The sequence below is a fragment of the Manduca sexta genome, unplaced genomic scaffold, assembly GCF_014839805.1.
Source record: "Manduca sexta isolate Smith_Timp_Sample1 unplaced genomic scaffold, JHU_Msex_v1.0 HiC_scaffold_2642, whole genome shotgun sequence".
Classification (NCBI taxonomy): Eukaryota; Metazoa; Arthropoda; class Insecta; order Lepidoptera; family Sphingidae; genus Manduca; species Manduca sexta.
Genome location: NW_023593627.1, coordinates 1,109 through 20,521, shown reverse-complemented (window position 1 = coordinate 20,521; position 19,413 = coordinate 1,109). Strand labels below are relative to the sequence as shown.

General features: G+C 36.9%; 1 protein-coding gene across 7 annotated transcripts; it reads left to right on the top strand.

The window, feature by feature from the left end:
- The first annotated feature begins 1,872 nt into the window (after positions 1–1,872).
- Positions 1,873–18,589, top strand: LOC115444510. Of its 7 annotated transcripts, none has more exons than XM_037446156.1 (16): positions 1,873–2,021; positions 4,906–5,158; positions 5,277–5,463; positions 5,555–5,711; positions 5,809–7,860; positions 8,427–8,550; positions 8,634–8,882; positions 8,960–9,065; positions 9,148–9,400; positions 9,787–10,206; positions 10,640–10,723; positions 11,373–11,482; positions 13,251–13,364; positions 14,010–14,108; positions 15,017–15,175; positions 15,555–18,589. In XM_037446156.1, exons 1-16 carry the CDS (start codon positions 1,899–1,901, stop codon positions 15,724–15,726), a joined length of 4,662 nt encoding a protein of 1,553 aa, XP_037302053.1. In that variant the 5' UTR covers positions 1,873–1,898; the 3' UTR covers positions 15,727–18,589. The 7 variants fall into 7 exon arrangements, with proteins under 7 accessions (XP_037302053.1, XP_037302052.1, XP_037302058.1 ...); XM_037446155.1 differs by having other exon boundaries at positions 10,640–10,793; positions 11,374–11,482; XM_037446157.1 differs by lacking the exon at positions 1,873–2,021 and adding an exon at positions 3,219–3,561 and having other exon boundaries at positions 10,640–10,793; positions 11,374–11,482.
- The last annotated feature ends 824 nt before the right edge of the window (positions 18,590–19,413 follow it).

Genomic DNA, 19,413 nt, shown 5'->3' with positions numbered 1-19,413 from the left:
GTCTCATTGTACCTATTAATAGCCCGGTACACAAACATTTTACTAATACCAAGTGTATGGAGAGTTTTAAAAATTGCATTTGGCTCCATACCTACTTTGTGTAATGCTATCACAGCGATTCGGTTCTCTTTATCACCCCACACCATTTTAATATCGCAAAATATTTTACAATGTATTGGCGCCAAAATGAGAAAACACAATGAACAATCGTATAAAAATGACAGATTCGAAATTCAAATGTAATATTTTTTATAATTAAGTGTAACAGTATTTCTGGCCAGACTAAGTATATTAAAAGAATTCATTTTAAGTTTAATATTTAAGTAAACTAAAATTATTAAATGTCAAAATCAAAACGATTCTTTAAAATTAAATTATTTATTTCAATACGCTCGCTTTTTAGAGTTCTCTTCAAATGTATACAAATAATATCGATTAGAATTTCTTTCAAATAAAAAACCGTTATTGGACTTGCCCTTTTACAGATTTAAGATTAAAACAACGCAAAAAGCGATACTGTTCCTTGCCAAATACGTCTAAAATATAGTATAACATACCAAACGCGAAGATCCATCATACAAAAATTATACTTACTTACTGTTCCTTGCCAAATAAGTCTAAAATATATAACATACCAAATGCTTAGACCCATCTACAGGACTAGTTTTCAAATATCGATAATCCGTATTACCTAATTACAAAATTTAAGTAGAAAGTAAGTAATAGTTTCCTGAATGAAGATCTACATCCAGTTAAATAATTTTCTTAGGCCGACATAATTATGTCAACTGGCGAGAGTTAATCATCTCTCTTCAGTTAATACTATCCGAACCCTTTTCCATTTACCATCACCTACTCTACTTCCACCACTATAGCGCGCTGTCTAACAAAAACGGGTTAGACTTGGTGAATAAATACACAAAAAAATAACGTGCCAAGGGAATAGAAGCGACGTATGCCCGGACGTAGACAAGGCTGGCCTAGGGACGAAAAAATACATTCTATTAATATAGAACATCACTTCCCTTTTGTTTAAATTTTATTTATTTAGCACTTCATATACAAAAGTATACGGCGGACTTAATGCCTTGGGCATTCTCTGCCAGTCAAACTTAGGGTGATGCAGAGATAATCATGTTAGGTGCATTGTAAATTTTCATTGCATATCCAGATCAATGTTGTATGAATATGACAATATTAGGTGCCATTACAACTTTTACATGTGCCTAATGTGTATGTATTAACATAAGACCATGAATATAATATTTCAACAACAATATCTAACATGATTAATGTGTACTATAACTAACGTGTTACATATTAATGTTTAACAAAATAAATACAATCAATTTAATAGATAATTGTAATATAAAATTAATTGATATCTAGGATTCATAAACTATAATGGATACCTAATAATATTATGTAGCTGTTTTGCTTATTTCATATTCCAAAATTAAAGCTACTATGAAATTAGTAATGTTATTTATTTAATCATATATATTTGTAAGAATTGTTACACCACTTGAAAAAATATTTACTACAAATTCCTCGCAGTCATACTAATAAACAAACCAGAAAAATAAATAATTAAGTAAACATTTTTTATGTTTACGACCATGAGTAAATAAATATTTAATTGGGTACTTAACCGGATATAATAATTTCATAATAATGGGCTCACTTCCATAAATAAACAAGTATTTATAAATAAAAAAAATGACAAATATCGCATCAGAATCGTAAACACATCAGTGCACTTTTGAATTTAGCTAGTATCACGGTGTTTCTTGGTAATATATTTTACAATATAACACGTACAATGTCTTATTTCCTTATTTATTTATGTTTATGTATGTTTACTTTGTTTTCAGTTACAAACCTTTTCCTTTTGGTGGATGATATTATATAATGGTGTATTGCAGAGTAACCCCCGAGGCGAGATGTTCGCCAGCATCTCGAGCTCTCTCATGGAAAGGTTTCGATTCGACAGCAGTGTCAGTGCCGACAGTAGTTTACAGGTTCGCCTTACATTGCTGTTCTGTGTTGTTTATCACAATCTGTTAATTACTTCTCATATCATATCCACACGGCTCAAGCACTTTCATATCTAAATTGCAATTGTACAAAATATTACGGCCACTCATGATTCATTCAATAAATTTTTCGGAAAGCGCCCCTCTTTTGACAAACATTTCGTATTGTAGTTTAAAGCAGTTACGATAGATGCCGCCTTTCCAAAGCAATTTACCAATGCATATTTTCACGCTAGCGCGAAATTTGAATGTTTTAGCCTCATTATATTTAGGCAAATTCTTTCCGGAAAGGCGATAAATCATCATTCAAATAATTTAATCATTTAAAACGTACTCTTAAGTTGCAGTAAGGTGACATGATTAAATAGTAGTGCTTATAATAATTAATACCATAATATTATGATTAATATTAGAAGAAAACTGTCTTAACAAAATGGGTACCCAATAAATGAAATAATAAGTATGTAAAGAACTCATTCTTAATGATACTATTTTAGTTGTTATTCAAATCCCGCGAGTACGCACACACGCACGTGGTAAGTAGAAAGCCCAGGTAGTTGCTCAGCATTCACAAAAGTGTTCCTATATACTGTCTACCAAGTACGTTGGTCCCACGGGATGTAGCGGTAGTAATGATAAAATAAGAACAACTTCGATGTGTGAGTGTAGTGTTCACATTGAAATTGCGTCAATCAGTTTAACAACACTTGTTATTCCCCTCGCTCATACGCTCAATTCCCTCCACGTGTATCGATGTGTGCGTGCGCTATATTTAATCGTTCTTATGTGTGGTCGTGCACATAATGCCACCATGTGTGAGTTGCCAATGAGTCTCTTCTATCAGTCAAACGTTCTCAAACAGTGGAGCTCGCGCGACGATGTTATGAATTGTCGGAAAAATATTATTACCAACTGTGCCTGACTCATCAACATCATTAATGTTTACAACTTCAATAACCTCTTTAAAGTGTTCAGCCTTGAACTAATTAGCGAAAACAATCTGTTAATTCCGTTCTAATAAATATTGTGCTGTTAATGATCGGTTAACGCCCCGTTGAGATCAGTTTCCTTTATAAAACCACTGAAAGAATTACCCGCAATCGCATCGTATGCGTTCAACGTGTGAACACGTGCGCCGTGCAAAGTTTGAGAACCGTTTGCGGTGGCTAATATTAAAATTAATATTCCCGCTGCCCCAGTCGTGGTTACAACTCCCGGGAGTTAGTGCGTACTGTGCTGCTGTAAATTTCTTGCAATGAATACTATCACATGTTGCTTTACCAAACAGTGCTATAGTTCGAAGGACCCAATTGATAATTGTGTGTGCGTTAGATAAGGGATTCAGTGGATGCAGTGAACTTATTGACATCGTTAGTGTAAGAGAGAGCGCGTGATGGCCCTCACGCATAATTATTCATTCTGTGGATGATATAGTGTTTAATAAGTTTTAATAAGGACATTGATAATAGATTTAAAAATGGGTGTGACCGAATTTGATTGGGATTCCTGCAATGGATATTATTCAGTGAGTGAAGTAATTCTACCATTTTTCTTCTTTCATGTATGCGCTATTGCTTTGATTGTATTTTGTGTCTCTATTTTATTTAACTTTAGCTCTGAAGATAAGCGAGTCTAGAGGTCAAATCTTAGTGAAATCATATAAACTCTGCAATTACACTTATCATTTTATTATCTTATTTATTATTTTTAAACTAACTGCTTTATTTATAGATATTATTAACACATTATAGCTAACCTATAGGGTTTGTTTTATTACTTTATTTAGAACATTATTTAGATTTAAGATTTGTAATCTGATTTAGTCGAACTACCCGCGCACCCAATCATTATTTTGTGTACTTATGATGAATATTACATGCATATAAACTTTTTGTTGTGTTGGCAATAATGTTGTTACAATGAAACATATGGCGAGCTATGAGTCGCTGTTTGATTTGTGACCTCATTTAGCAGGAAAAGGAATTAAATTTGATAACGCCCGCCCGGGCGGCCATATTGTTTGTCAACCCAATGTCCTGCACTAGGCGTTAGAATCTATTTTATTGGTTCAGAACAATGTTTATTTCTTTGTATGACTTGCCTATTGCCTCCTTTTTATTGTTAATGCTATATTGGAATCTCAATAACTATTATTATCAATCAGAATAGCCTAATAAAATAGCCGATATAAATTGAATATTTGTAAAATATTTGGGCGTTCATTGCAAATGAAAGCTGCAGGCCCTTATTTTTAGACGAGACTTGCATCCGCATCCAAACTTACAACAGACGTAAATGTTTATGTTTGAACTAGCACGCGCCCAGGTTTCGAAATGTTCCGAGAACGTTCACTTGTTATTATTACGTTTGGTACTTTGTGCTCGTTCGTTTCGATTAGTCAAAGGGCTTATTGTACATTTAGTAGCCCTGACGTTGTGGTAGTCATTCGGTTACAATGATTTCAATCAGACCCAATTTATGGTGAAAAGCATAAAAACTGACACCTCACATTATCTAGACTTTAAAAACACCTCACGCCCTAGTCTATTATAATAAATGGCGGCAACTGTAAAAGAAAATTTAATATGGTATTTAAACTGTTCACTAGAAATAAATGAATGAATCAGTAGATTTGGATTATCGATCATTTCAGTAAAACAAATGTCTGCTCGGCGAGTAGGTAATATAAATGATTAAGGAACACTTGTCGAAAACAAGCTGAAATTTGGCTCAATAACAACGTCCGCTTCGCTGCGTAGGTGATCTCAGAATTTTGAACAAATAATTTTACACTCTAAACAAGAGACACCGATGAAACATAATTCCTTGTTAACTGGTAGAATGAAATTGACTAGAATCATACAAACAGGGTGAAGAATCCGTCGGTTCGATCAACACAATGTCGATATGCAAGTCGGAGCTGTTGTTCTCCCCGGTGAAGGAGGGCGGACACGGCGTCCACTTCAGCGTGGACAGTCTCGACTGCGAGCTGCCCACCGAGCAGGACCTCATCCTAACCTGCCAGGCCAACAAGGACAACTACACGATCGCCTTCGAGGGCAGCCTCACCACTTACTCTGAGGATAGTGAGTGCGCCGAACCAGCCGTCAATCAAAAACATGGTACGATACGCTGAATAATACTTTCCAACTAATGTGTAATCATATGTTTATCTTAGCCATGATTCATGTTGAATTAATTACTCATAATAACCACACTAAATACCCAGTATGTTTTCAGACAAATTGGGTAAGGAAGAAGAAAACGTAACTTTAGATAACGATGAAAGAACGCGCAGGAATTTAGAATTATTAGAAAGATGTAAGAAGATTACAAATAAGTTAACAACATCTATGGCTAGAAGTGATTTAGGATTAACCACATGGAGTAAACTTAAGAAACAAAGCAGTCAGTCGCCATTAAGAAGGTAAATACATTTTTCGTATTTGTATTTATTAATCACCCGCAATTGCGGGTCTAATTGGACATTAACTAATGATAATGTTTTTATCCTTTAGACACCCATCAGGCAACAACAATGAAGACTCGAATGAATCGACTGATGCCACAAACGACATGAACAATTCTGTTATCAAAAGCCAAAGTTTACCTAATCTTTATAGAAGAAAATTTATGAATAGTTCCATTAACTCCGCGGCTTTAAGCAACTCGACGGTACGTGCCACGGTTTAATTAGAAACCAATTACTAAGACCATAATCATTTGTGAATTTCGTTTAATTGCCATAAGTACTTAACACCTATGTTTTTAGGTCGACTCCTTTACCGCCAACCAGAGGCTGTCCGGCACACCCGTGTGTATGAAAGTTTACGATGTATCTCAACAACGTTCAACACACGGAAGTCAACATTCAGAGCCAATGAGCACCTCGTCTACTGACAATCAGACTTCCACGGATAAAAGTCAGCCAAAACAATCGTTTAGTCTAGTAAAACTATTTATGAAGCAAAAAAGTATGAGCAATGACGGCATTGTCAATATGGAACAAATGGATAGATCTGAGTGCTGGCCGTCTAGTTCTGGGGGTGAAAGCGGAGAGTCAGTGGGAGAGCAAAAAATGGGAGACTCAAAAACTATATCGGCTGATCGACCGCCTCTAGAGGTACCTGGTAGTGTTGTTGAAGAGAACGCTTCAGCTGTTTATGAAGAAATTCCAGCTTCGAACCCGTTCGCCAATAGAGTCTATGATGATGTATTAATTGAAGAAGAAGAGACGATCGAAGAAGTTAAATTCAGTGATAGCGAAACTAATTTGTATGCCACAGTCAACAAACCAATTATTAAAAGATCTAATATGAATATAATGAACAGTCCATGCAAATTGAGAAGCAATCGCAAATCATGTTCTTCTCAGTCTTCAGCTACTAGTGTCAGCATTTCAAGTTGTTCTGAGTCAGACGGCACACAGATCACAAAAATGAACAGATTGCTGCAAAGAGAACCCTGTGACCACAAGACCACTTCAACCCATCTTGAAAGTGAAACTATCGATAAGAGCATCCAAACTTCAAGTATGCAGCACTCTAGTATCTCCCACGAACGTGAATTGTTTAAAGTTGTAGAGCCATCATTCTTGCAAAAACTCAAAGAGGGTGGATGCGAAAAACCTGTCTTTGTTCTTTACCCTAACTATACTTTACCAGATATAAGTTTCCTAAACGGAAGGCCAAACATTTACTTAAATCCACTGAAAGTCAATGTTTCACCGAAAACAAGTGAAATGAAAAGAAATAGATTGCAAGTAAAAGGGAAACGTCCATTTTCGTGCAATGATGTTGAAATGCTAAAAAAGAAAGGTCTTGGACATATTAAAGACTGGGATTCGCTAAACTTTTTGTTGCCAATGGAATGCAAGCAAATGTTGTCAGAGATGCCGGAACTAATGCAACACGTCAAAGATAAGGAGACTAGGTGTGGCGAGAAATACTGTAACGCTACTCCCTCAAAATCTAAAAACAGGCCTATGAGTTGCGACTGTAACAATCTAGCAGGAAACACCACCGCAGTTTCATCTAGTTCAAGTACAGCCACTCAACCGTCTTCGGGTTATCGAGGTTCATCTACTATGTTAACGGATTCTTCTGCACAAAACAGCCCTGCACCTGCTGGAAACTTTAATCCTTTGTTCGTCTATCGCTATGATAGTGCGACAAGCTCTGAAGCAAGTGCAAACAATGAAGGTCAAAGAGGAAATCCTATTATTCCTAGACGATCATTATCGTTGGCGGATCAAAATCGCATTGTCAAACAAGGGGAGTTAGCTCCTCCGCGACCACCATTGCCAAAAAGCATATTACGCAAATCTATGGATAAGACACGCAAAGCTAGTGCGCACACTAAACGCTACAGCATGTTTGAGATGGATGAATTGATTCAAGATCCTATTGTATGTATGACAGCTGCAACAGAACATAAGACTAAAAGAAGGTCGCTTCAAGAGCCCTACTACTTACAAAATCAAAATGTAGATTACAGGAAAAACAACGATTTGGCCGCAAAGCGACTCTCGCAACAATTCCTAGACGCGGCTGACAAAGACGCTGATTATAATGAATACTATCCTGATGAAGGAGTAGGGACTGAAAGCAGTCTAGAATCAGGAAAATCTAACGAGATCAAGCTTCACAGACCTCATACACCTCCGCTACCTAAACCGCGCACAAAGAAAATGGAATACACAGAATTCCCTCCCCCAGGAGCTCTTATAAGCAGTGCCGATTTGCAGCAATTAGAAGAATTCCTAAAACAAAGCGGTTTCAACTGCCAAAATATGGATGAATGGGATCAAAATCAGGTGCAAAAGGTAAGAAATCAAGTTAGCAAATTTCTACAAATGAAACGGTCTCAAGAAGAGAATCAGAGGTCCACAGAATCAAGTGGCAGTAGTTGCAATAGTAAGAAGTCTGTAAGTTTTGCGCAGAAGTCTGAGGCCCCAACTGAGGGACAACAGACTCAACTGAGAACTGTGGAAGATGTTAAAGGAGACACTCTCAACACTCCGCCCAATTCGCCCAATATTTCAACTGTGATAGCGCAAAGACATTACCAGGTAACTTGTTCACTAGTGCTTCTATTGCCCACGACATTTTCTATCGATTTCTGTGAGTACCTTTGTTTCTTTTTTTTTTCAGTTTATTTTTTGGTATGATTTATGTGCTAGATGTGCTTGTCGTCGCATGGCTGATATCAACACAATCGGCTTATTCCCTTAGCAGGCGTACCGCGCATTTTATGCTAAGAGATTATTTTGCACTATTTCTATAATTTTGTTTTTCATTTAGCCAACCACAACTATTGTGCTAGTCATCATCACCTCGCATTTGTTGCTATTTTTGTCGGTACAAGTATTTATTAACGAGTGGATTTTAGGGTAAAAACTTAGCTGAAATGCCTATCTGCGAAGAAGCTGAAGTAAGTCCCGATGAGTTTGGTAGTCCCGTGCGCATTGAAGGTAGACCGAAGTACGATGTGATTGATGTGTCACAAAAGAGAGGTAAGCTTTCATTAAAATAGTATCATTTTCAATATAAATTCAATATATTTTTTAAGGTTTTACATAGTTAATGTACATTTTAGCCCTGGTTTCGAACGTGACGGACGCTGTAGAAATGTTAATTCAACACTTTTCCCCGGCGACCGACCAAGCGGAACTCGGTTTCCTGGGAGACTCGAAGCAATCCCCGGCTTGCGCTAAGATAGCTCTAAATGCTTTGTGTCCAGCATTGTATGCCGTTTTTAGAGACGGCCTTAAAGAGAACATTGAAACCTCATTTGGAGCTGTCAATAATTCCGTTTGGCAAATGGTAGAAGCTACAGCGAGACAGGGTAAGCGACCAACAGTTATAATTAATGGTTATATTTGTTTATATTGACTTTAATTAAAGATAATTCTATGTTCATAGGTCCCATTACAAAATCTTTAAACGAATTGGTATTGAGGATAAATAGTGAGGATGCGGTAACTGAAGGACTGGTTAAATTCAACGCATTCATTTTGGGTTTGCTCAAGTAAGTTCATTTCTTTGTTTCACTTTATCGTCTTCATTATTTCTAGATATCATTTGAGTACCTATGTCCTTTTCTATAACAGCGCACAAACGGTCGATGCATGGGTGTCGTACGTCCGTACGCGGGAATCGATCCTCGCAAAACATTACGGGCCGGACTCCCTGATCCTCGCTGGTTGTGTCGGGGAGCCACGATGCCGAGCCCTTCTGGATACGTTGTTGGCCAGTCTGGAACCCTTGAAACTGCTTCCGTTCTCACTCGATCTTATGTTCGAAATGCGGGAACTGCACAGGAGTTTCAAGAGAATCGAAAGCGACATGCGGGCTGCAAGCAGGGTAAGTGATCACTTAGTTATAAGCCACACGATGTGGTACCGGACTGGCTCCTAGAGCTAACTTTCCATTTCAAACGACGTAATCAATATTCCGTGTCTGTCGTCTGTCGATTCCACTATCGCATATTATCGAACCGCCGCCAACCGGAGCAAACATCGCTTTATTTGCATTTTATCGTTGCATGTGCTTATAAATCACAGTTCACCGCGTATAAAATCAAATATTGCCGTCTCGTTTCGTGCACAGCTTACATAAAATGCAAATAAGAGCATGGCTCAACTCATAGTCCCGAAGTGCGAACCTTTCAAGGACATTCGGCTATGACGTAACACTAACGACGGATCGCATGATGCATGAAGCTAAAAACAATTTGGTGTATTTAACAGCCCACTACGATTAACCCACCACTAACACTGAACCAGCGCAACTTGCTGAAGCTGGTACGTTCGATGCAGTCGAGCGGCCTGTCCAGCGACGACTGCCAGACCAGCGTTATCATGAGACACAAAGAGCCCAAAAACAAGGAGCCATCCACACCCGACCTCTTGAACGATTCTGCAAATGTCAAAACAATAGTAGAAAAGAACCGACCGCGCTCGTGCGTCAATCCTCTCGCAATTGGCTATGACGTGTGTCCAAACAACAGCAGAATTGAATTAGAAATGAACCGCAGATGGTCTGGGATTCACTTGGGCTCTAAATTGATGCAAGCGTTCGACCGGCTCGTGTTTGACGACAGCGATGATTACACAGATAGTTTAGAGAACAATAAACCGTCCGCTAAGGCGTCCGGCAATGAAGCGAAGGTAACTCGGCGGGGCTGTGTGTCACTGTCACATTAGATTCAATGTGCTTTGTTACGTAGCAAATGATTTGTGGTTTCCGTTATTTACAGGTTCAGTTACACATCTGCTTACAAGTAACCGCTTATTGCTTCTAATATTTATTTACTAACGCTTTCCCACCCTACATTATGTTTTTAATTTTTAGTTGGTATGTTGACGTGTGTGTTTGAAATGTTTTTGGTAACTAAGTATCTAAATACATACTAATTTCTCTTGATAGATTATTTTAGCACGTTATTATAACTTTTTTAACGTATACGAATTTGAATAATATCAGTAAAATTATTTACTTCTTCAGTCGTAAGATTTCCAAATAGAAATATTTTATAATTTTACCGCAACCATGTGTGTTATACTCTTAATGCAAGTAGTGTATATGGTGTTGTACTTGCAGCTGGAGTCTAGCGGCGAGGAGCCCTGGCGCCCAGGGTCGGCGAGTAGCGCGGGCAGTGGGAACACGGGCAATGCCAACACGGGAGGCAAGTTCAGAAGATTGCAACTTAAGTGGGAGATGCTTAGTAACGCTGAGAGTCCCGTCACGCCGTCCGGTTAGAACAAATACTTATTGGGTTTCGTAGACATTGGATTGCATGTTCAAATTGTGTGTGACGCCGTAGATGACATTTTAAGCATTTCAAAACTCATTAATAACAAAGCATTTCCGACATTCTCATCAAAATTATCATAGAAATAGAGATCATCAAATGGTTTTAAAGATTACATAAAACATCTCGATTTAAATGCACGGTGTTCTGTAACGGTCGCTTGAAGTTGAGGCGCCATGTGTATCATCAGTATAAAACAAAGTCGCTTTCTCTGTCCCTATGTCCCTTTGTATGCTTAAATCTTTAAAACTACGCAACGGATTTTGATGCGGTTTTTTTTAATAGATAGAGTGATTCAAGAGGAAGGTTTATATGTATAATAACATCCATTAAATAGTGGAGAACCACTGTTATTTTGTTATGTTATACCCGTGCGAAGCCAGAGCTGGCCGCTATGTTTTTATATACAACGTTCACAGTTGTTCTGTAGTGTATTTAGTATCAGCATTGCACCCGTGCGAAGCCGGGGCGGGTCGCTAGTTGTGTATAAGCACGTGTTGAGAAGTGCGCATGTGTCCGTAGGGGGAGACGTCGCCGGCGACGGCGCGCGGGTCCAAGATCCCGCGGCCGGTGTCGTCGCCCGTCCGCCCGCACGCGCCCGCGCTGCACTCGCCCGCCAAGAACACGCACAGGTCAGTACGATGCTCTAATTAGATATAAACAGATGCACAAAACTTATTTCCTCAGTTTGTGATAATGTTTTTCAACACGAGAATAGCTATCAGTTAAAAAATATTTTATTTATTTAGTTTTGAAATACCATAAAAAGCAAAAACACTGGACTGCCCAAACTGGCAATTATAAAATCCAAAAATATTAATGTAATAACATTTTGTTAAAGCTGATTTATTTCTTATATTTATAAGACAATATCACACGCATAATTTATTTGTGTACCATAGGTACAGTACCTACTGGCTCAAAATTTATAATTATAATATGTTGTAGGAAACGAAATTTTGATTCAATATAAAAAAATATACGCGATATTAGTATGAATAATGTTAATATTAAGTCACTGTAAAAGTCAACACTGAACTACGTCAATATGAACAAATATGATTTTCCGTTATGGAATGAGGGAAAACTGTATTAAAAATTTAACCACAATTACTGGCATTTGTTGACTCATCAACAGCTAAACTGTTCATTTATAAGGCACGTAGCTCGCAAACATAGAATTTTCCAGAACTCTATGCCGGGAAAAACACACAATGGATGGTTTCCACTACATATATATATGTAGTACACTACATACATACATATATGTACACTAAATAGATGCTTCAAAGGACGTTATCGGAAGCAATTAGCAATTTATAGTTCGAGATGTTAATTTTGCAACCAAAGTTAATATTTCGTTGAATTTACTTGACGTCAGTAATGTTTGATACGTCAACACTTAATTATTATATTTAACTTTCATACAAGTTTGACGTCATATCTCAGACATATTGGTTTGTTTTTTTTATTGACTCGCAAATACCATTTTTTGTATATCAGAATTTTTGTTTGTTTAGAAAACAATTAGTCTAACCGTAATGCGTCAAAAGAAAGCCCGGAAATATTACATACGTTATGTTAAAGAGCTGAAATATTTGCAATGTTTGTACGTACTGGCCTTTTGTGACGAATTGTAAGATATTCAATCTATTCGAATATTCATTTAATCGAATGATTACGAAAATATTCATCAACAAAAATGCTTAATTATATTATTACATCCCACATAGGAAACTTATTTGTTATTTATTAAAGGATAATTGTTACTCCCATAATTACTTCTTGATAAACGTGTCATACCCACCATTAATGGCGTATTATACGTTCGATATGAAATTACATATTGAATACCTGATAGTTACTTATAAACCAATGGTTTGAAACAAGTTGTACTGAATTACTATATGAGCGTCGTATTATTTACTTCCACCAAAATTGCATAAACTATGAACGAATAACTGGCTAAGAAAGAGAAAAATCTCAAAGCAATACCAAGTTTTAGCGTTTAAAATATTCGTAAGTAAACAATATAGTTTTATAGTTTTCATAGAGCCATTTGTTCCAAGTACTACACCAATAAAAGCAAACAACAGAGCGTCCTCACTGTTTCGTATAGTAAAATAATATATGAATATAAAAGAAGGTTTACTATTTCGGGCACGACAAATATAAAAAAAATTACGAATGTCCTGGCAGAGCTTAGTATCATTATGACGGCTAAATCGAATTTGGTATAAGTCTTCTACATTATATACCTTTTGTTATATATCATCTCAGAAAAGCAGTATTGATAAACATTCACTATTACAAAAGCAGACAATGAAACAATCAATAAACAAAAAAAAACCATATGTTCAAAATATGAACGGGTTATATATATACAATATATATTTTCAGAGGTATACCGGTACCAGTACGTAAAGGCAATTCCCCAACTGCAACCACCCCGAGGACCGGCGCCACCGCCCGGACAAACACCGCCAATAAGAAACCGCCTCAACCCGCTAACCGGTAGGAGCCACTTCTATTATTTTGTTTTTTTTTTAACTTATACAAACTATTTTGAACCACCTTTTTCTACATTCCTATACAAACTATTTTGAAACATCGGTTTCTTTAGTTTTCGGAGGAAATAAATACAAGTTTAATATGATATGATGCTCGTTCGAAAATCGAGGCCAAAGCATTCTTGTATTGGTAGAGACAGTTGGTTTAAAATAAAAGTGAAGAAGTGGCCATAAATTTATTTTTATTTTCTTGGCAACTTACCATCAACACCTTGTTGGTATTTAGTGTCACTGTTTTACGCAAGATGGCGATAGCAGAAATTTAAAATTAGATTTTTCTTTGTAATAGCGGAAATATAAACAATATATCACAACTTTAGAAAAGTAGTTCAGTGGACGTAGCGCTTTTTATATCTCACAACATTTTATTTTTAGATATGAAATTCTAATTTTTTTATACGACACTGTGTAATTAAACCAAGCATAATTTCTTTTTAAATGTATTTATTTTTCTGGTAAAGGAGGCATTCAAGGGAGCACTTCTAAAATTGGTGATTGGTTCGACATTATTTATATATATTTTTATGTATTCTTGTATCAAGGGGAAAGCTTTATTTTGTATGCTTTTATGTACGTTGCACAACGTCAGAGTAATACCTGAGCCAGCTGCGAAGAAACTGAACCCGACGAGGCCGCGCCTCACAACCGATGCCTTTGCTAAATACAACACAAATGCTAAGAAATCTCCGTATGTACACATGGGATGTAATGAATGACACTAACCTGCTGACGCCATTAATATTTAAAGCATGTACCGCATGTTTAACATTTATTTCTTATTAATATTTAATTATAAGGTGGAAATTGTTAATCAAACTACACTAAAACAATGAAAATTAACATTTATTTACTGTGTTAAGATATATTTGCTTATAACTATATTAACATCAATATTTATTCTATGAAATAACAGTATAGACGTTAGGTAGATCATTAATGGTAAATACTTTTAGTAAAAGATATTTCTAATAATGTCTCCATTTCTGATTGTTACTTAAACATTTGTCAATATGTTGAAAATTAAAAAAAAGTCGAAATATATTTTTTTCTGTATCTAAAATAAAGTAAACCTTTTCAAGTTTATTTTAGTGAAGAAAATTTTTGATATTTTAAGTTTGTTTAGCTACTTTTGTGACTGTATTGCCTCCATGGAGCAACTGCTTCACTGTATTACGGTACGACTAGCTGAGATCTCAAGTTCGGTTCCATGGTCGGGTAAAGTAATATAGAGTTGGTATTAGGCCCAGTATATGGTGATAGGCTCACTAACATAATTCGCACTCTTAATAAAATAATTACATATTTCAAAATTGTTAATTTGTGGCAGTCGTCGGAAAACTAATTTTTGTTTGCTACCTTTTTTTTGAAGTTGCTATAAATTGAGCTTATTAAAAATAGGTAAATGAAACCTATAGCATGAAAAAAAAATGGGAAAAGACTAAAAGATCGCAAACAGAAATTGTTTAAACGATTCCCACAAATTGGCAATTTTGGAATGGGTCATTATATTATTAAGAGTGCGATATATAGTTAAAAGTGGATATGATAACCTGTATCTACTAGAAAGGGTGAAAGTGTAACGATGTGTGTGTGTAGCACGTCGCGCGTGGACCAGGCGTGGGGCGGCGCGGGCGGGGCGGGCGCGCCGCGGCCGGCCTCGCTGCCGTACGGGCGACCCGCGCCCCCCGCCGCGCCGCGCCGCGCCGCCTCCTCCTCCGCCGCCCGCCACCAGCACGGCGCCGCGCAGAAGAACAAGTAAATACACACGTCTCATAACCGCCTCCGCATACTGTAGTACATAAACATATATCGGTCGAAAATGGGACTCTTAAGGGATACAGGAATCTACGTGTTCGGCCTTACAGAAATTGTTGTAGGTCTACGTATCATTGTCCAAAATGTAACTCCCAAGTGATACAGATATCTATGCACGTCCTTACCGGAATTATTTCTGAGAGCATTGATGTGCTTCGCTGACTTGTGCTATTATGTATCTTGTGTCAAAACTGCAGTTTTATAATACCGTTATTTTAAGATAGCCAAAATTAAAATGGTTATGTTTATATTATCCTTTAGGTATAATGTTAGCTGAAGCTGAAATAATTAAATTCTTACTAATGTTTTCTGATAACAGATACGTCAGAACGCTATGGCATAGGCTGCCGTCGGATTCGGGACATCTCGCCTTCAACGAAGGCGAAAGGCTCCGTCTGATCCTCGAGGTGGACGACCAATACTTGCTGTGTTGCCGCGGCGACCAGAAAGGGCTGGTCCCGCGGGACGCAGTGCTCCTCGAGGACTTCTGATATTGGCCTTCCGACCAGGAGTGGCAGCCATGTTGGAGGCCGCTTAGGTTCGGCACCAACCCTCCAAGAAAGTAAAGGATTTTCACGGCCGTAGCTAAGATTTTGTGAGTGAGTTGAGTACTTTTTTAATTTTAAAAATTTTCAATCAAAACAAACTATATGCTAGATGGGTAAGATCCTCAGTGACAGCGTAGCTACGGCCTTATTGTGATCCCGTTCATAGCGTAATCGAGGACTGCCACGGCGTTGTGACGCTGTATATTCTGTGACAGTGAGCAAGTGAACCTGTGCAATAGGTATAGAATGTGATACAAATCGGAACACTACGTTAAGAACGTTTATAATTCGTGCGATCAAGTCTGAACATATGAACGCTTTTGGGGACATTAATACTGTACATATAATGCCTAGTTTAGGTGAAGGAATGTTTCTCTGTCATTTTGTATGTTTGTTTCGTTAAAGTTGCCTTACAATAATCATTACCTGAATCTTACATCACCGCGCGAAGTCTCACATGTTTAATTCTGTAGTAAAATCTAGTCTTACGTTATAAATCACGACAAAGTTTTTGTGTGTATATACTATTATTAAGAAGCGTTTATAGTGAGAATATTTACTGATGATCAACGAGCATTAACAGTAAATGTTTATCTCAATCGGATGTGATATAGATTACATACTATTTAATTATATAAAAAATATCCTTTCAAGGAGAACCCTGATCGTAAGGAATTATTTGAAAGTCGCTTCTACCGAGAGAAAGGCACCGATTAAATTGATGTCGTGTAAATTATAATAGAATCAAATGAATTCGTTGATGTTTACGTACAATCGTATTGAAACGGCCGCACCCATCCGACGAGGTTCGCGGGCTGTGTGTAAATATATCCTTATACGCATAGTTGTTTGTGTATTTAGATACTGTGCGTTTAGCAAATTAAATTGGCAAATTTACTTACGGAATTGTTTTGGTGCGGTATGTGTATTTGGATAGTGTTAATGTTCCACGGATTGCGTTAACTCCTCGTGGTACTGATCGCATGCAGCCTATCCTGAACACCTTCCTGTGCAGTCTGTGGGGTCAGTCGGGTGGCTTAACATGTTCACGATACTAACTGCACGACTCCCACCGCCTCGCCTCTCCTGAAGCCGACCTGCTGTTACAACGTCGGTGTCACTCGGTGTTGGAATAACAACCTGGGAACAACTAATTGCATGAGCCTCTCCGTCTCTCACTCCTTCAGTCCAGCACTGTCGATCAATTATCAACTCATTGCCATTTAAACACGTACTAATTTACCTTACCGCGCCTACAAATTCAACGAAGTGGGTGTATGTGAAAATGTATATTGTTTTTGTGTAAATTCATTTCGTAATCGTTTGCTTGTATTATCAAATATTGTGATATTGGTCATATCGCAGCTTCTGGGAAGCGTAGAGAAATGATATTTTGGTATGTCGATGTATTGCTCAAGTCGGAATCACAACGTTTTGGATATGATATTATGGATATAAATACTCCCTTATACGTATTATTGTACTTCTCGATGTTTGGTGTTTGTTTATCGATATATTATAATGTTGTACATAACACGTATTAACGATAATCTCGTAGTTTATATGAAAAGGTGAAAGTAACCAAACCTTTTGAATGCACGATACAGTTCCTCGCGTAGTCCGTCGTGCTGTCTCGCACACACGTGTAGCGTTGTGTTGATTAGAAATCAAAATTAATATAATCGGTGTGATGGTGCCTTTCTCGAGCGGACGCGACGTATCGAAGTTCTTGCCAACAACGTTCGCACCAACCAGAGGCTCGTCGACACGATAATCTCATTAAAATAAGATGAACGTTAGTTGACATGACATAGTACTGCGATAGGTATAAATTAAACAATAATTAGGTTAAAATGTTATCAAAATTATAGTTGAAATATTAGATCACGGTAGCCCCGTATAGTGGTAAATTGTGACATCAACTCTGTATTATATATTTTTGGAATGAATTCATAAATCTGCGCTTTGTGACTGAATGATGTGATGTGGCCTTTGTATGTTATAAAGTTGTGATGTGTGTGTGCTTGTTGCATCGGTCGGTGAGTCGATATATGTTTATTCATCGTGTCTACTTAATATAATACTGTACGTATAGCATGAGGAAGCTTCCACAAATTATTTATGTAATTTATATTAATCTAATCTCCTAATAGCCGTTAAAGTATTAGTCGAGTAAACATGCCTTAAAATATTCAAATGACTTAATGGAACATAGGCGATGCATGGTGAGTCGATGGCGTTTGCTTTGCGATAGCTTCACACGTAATCGCTTTGCAGTTAACGCGTGTATCTTTTGCAGTAACCTTAGGGAGTTTGTTAGAAGTAAGTTTTTATGAAAGGTTTGTATTATTGAACGATGTTGAAAGATTTTTTTATAAAACGACATCCTGCGCGTTCGTTTTAACATATTGTTGGATACATGTGGTGAGTCATTTGTCCTTGTGGGTACAAACGTTAAGTTATTACTGTCGAATTTGTTTAAGATTTAATTTATAATTTTACGATTGGGATCAATAAGTTGAATTTTGTGTTGAAAATTTATTTTCGTATAAAATAATAAAAATGTAAGAAAAACAGGCTTTCATTAATACGAAACGTCAACGAACGACTGAGAATCTAATTCCGAATATATTAAGTTTACCTCGAAAATCAAATTAACAATTTCGTTTCGACAAGACATGTTGTCAATCAGTGTATGTATTGTTATATTTTTATTTGTGTTAAGTGCCATAATTTAATGAATTAACAATTGATAAAATATTATTGTAATGCATAACCATGTACACCAATTAAATAATATATAAAACATTGTTGTTTTATTTATAATATCGCAAACCATAATAAAGATGGTAAAACAAATCACAATTTTGTTCTCTATGTAGAGCCGAGGAAATTGTACAGAGTATAAGAATGCCTACACCAGAATTGTCTGATTTATCCTCTTCATAAAGTAGGTAAATCTTACTTCTTGCCATAGTCACTAGCATTCGTATAATAATATCGAACTTATCGGTTATATCCAAACAAGTTGACTATATTGAAATTAATAATATCAGCCCTGTACCCAGGGATTAAGCCTTAGAAGCCACCACGCTGGCCTAGTGCGCATTGCTATACTTCACACACCTTCGAAATTCTTATAGAGAACTTCTCAGATGGGCAGGGTTCCTCGCGATGTTTTCCTTCACCGTTAAAGCGAACGATAATTCACAAAGAAAACACACATGATTTTTAGAAAAGTCAGAGGTGTGTGCCCTTGGGATTTGAACCTGCGGACATTCGTCTTGGCTGTCCGTTCCACACCCAACTAGGCTATCGCCTACCTATATTGAAATTAATTTTCATAAATTACATGTAATGTTAATTTTCTCAAACCAATGATATAAGGATGTTGACGGCCGATATCAAGAACAAAGGCCTTTTTTAGTTTGGGTCTTCATAATCTAAATAAACAAAAAAAATACATTTTATTGTCATATCCATTCAAAGTCAGTTTAACAGATTGCCTTGGGAGATAATATCACCAATTTAAATGTTTTTATTGCTACTTTTAATTTTTTATGTTTATCCTGGTATACAATATTTTTATTAAATATATGTCCGGGAATAACCCGATGTAGACGATACGTA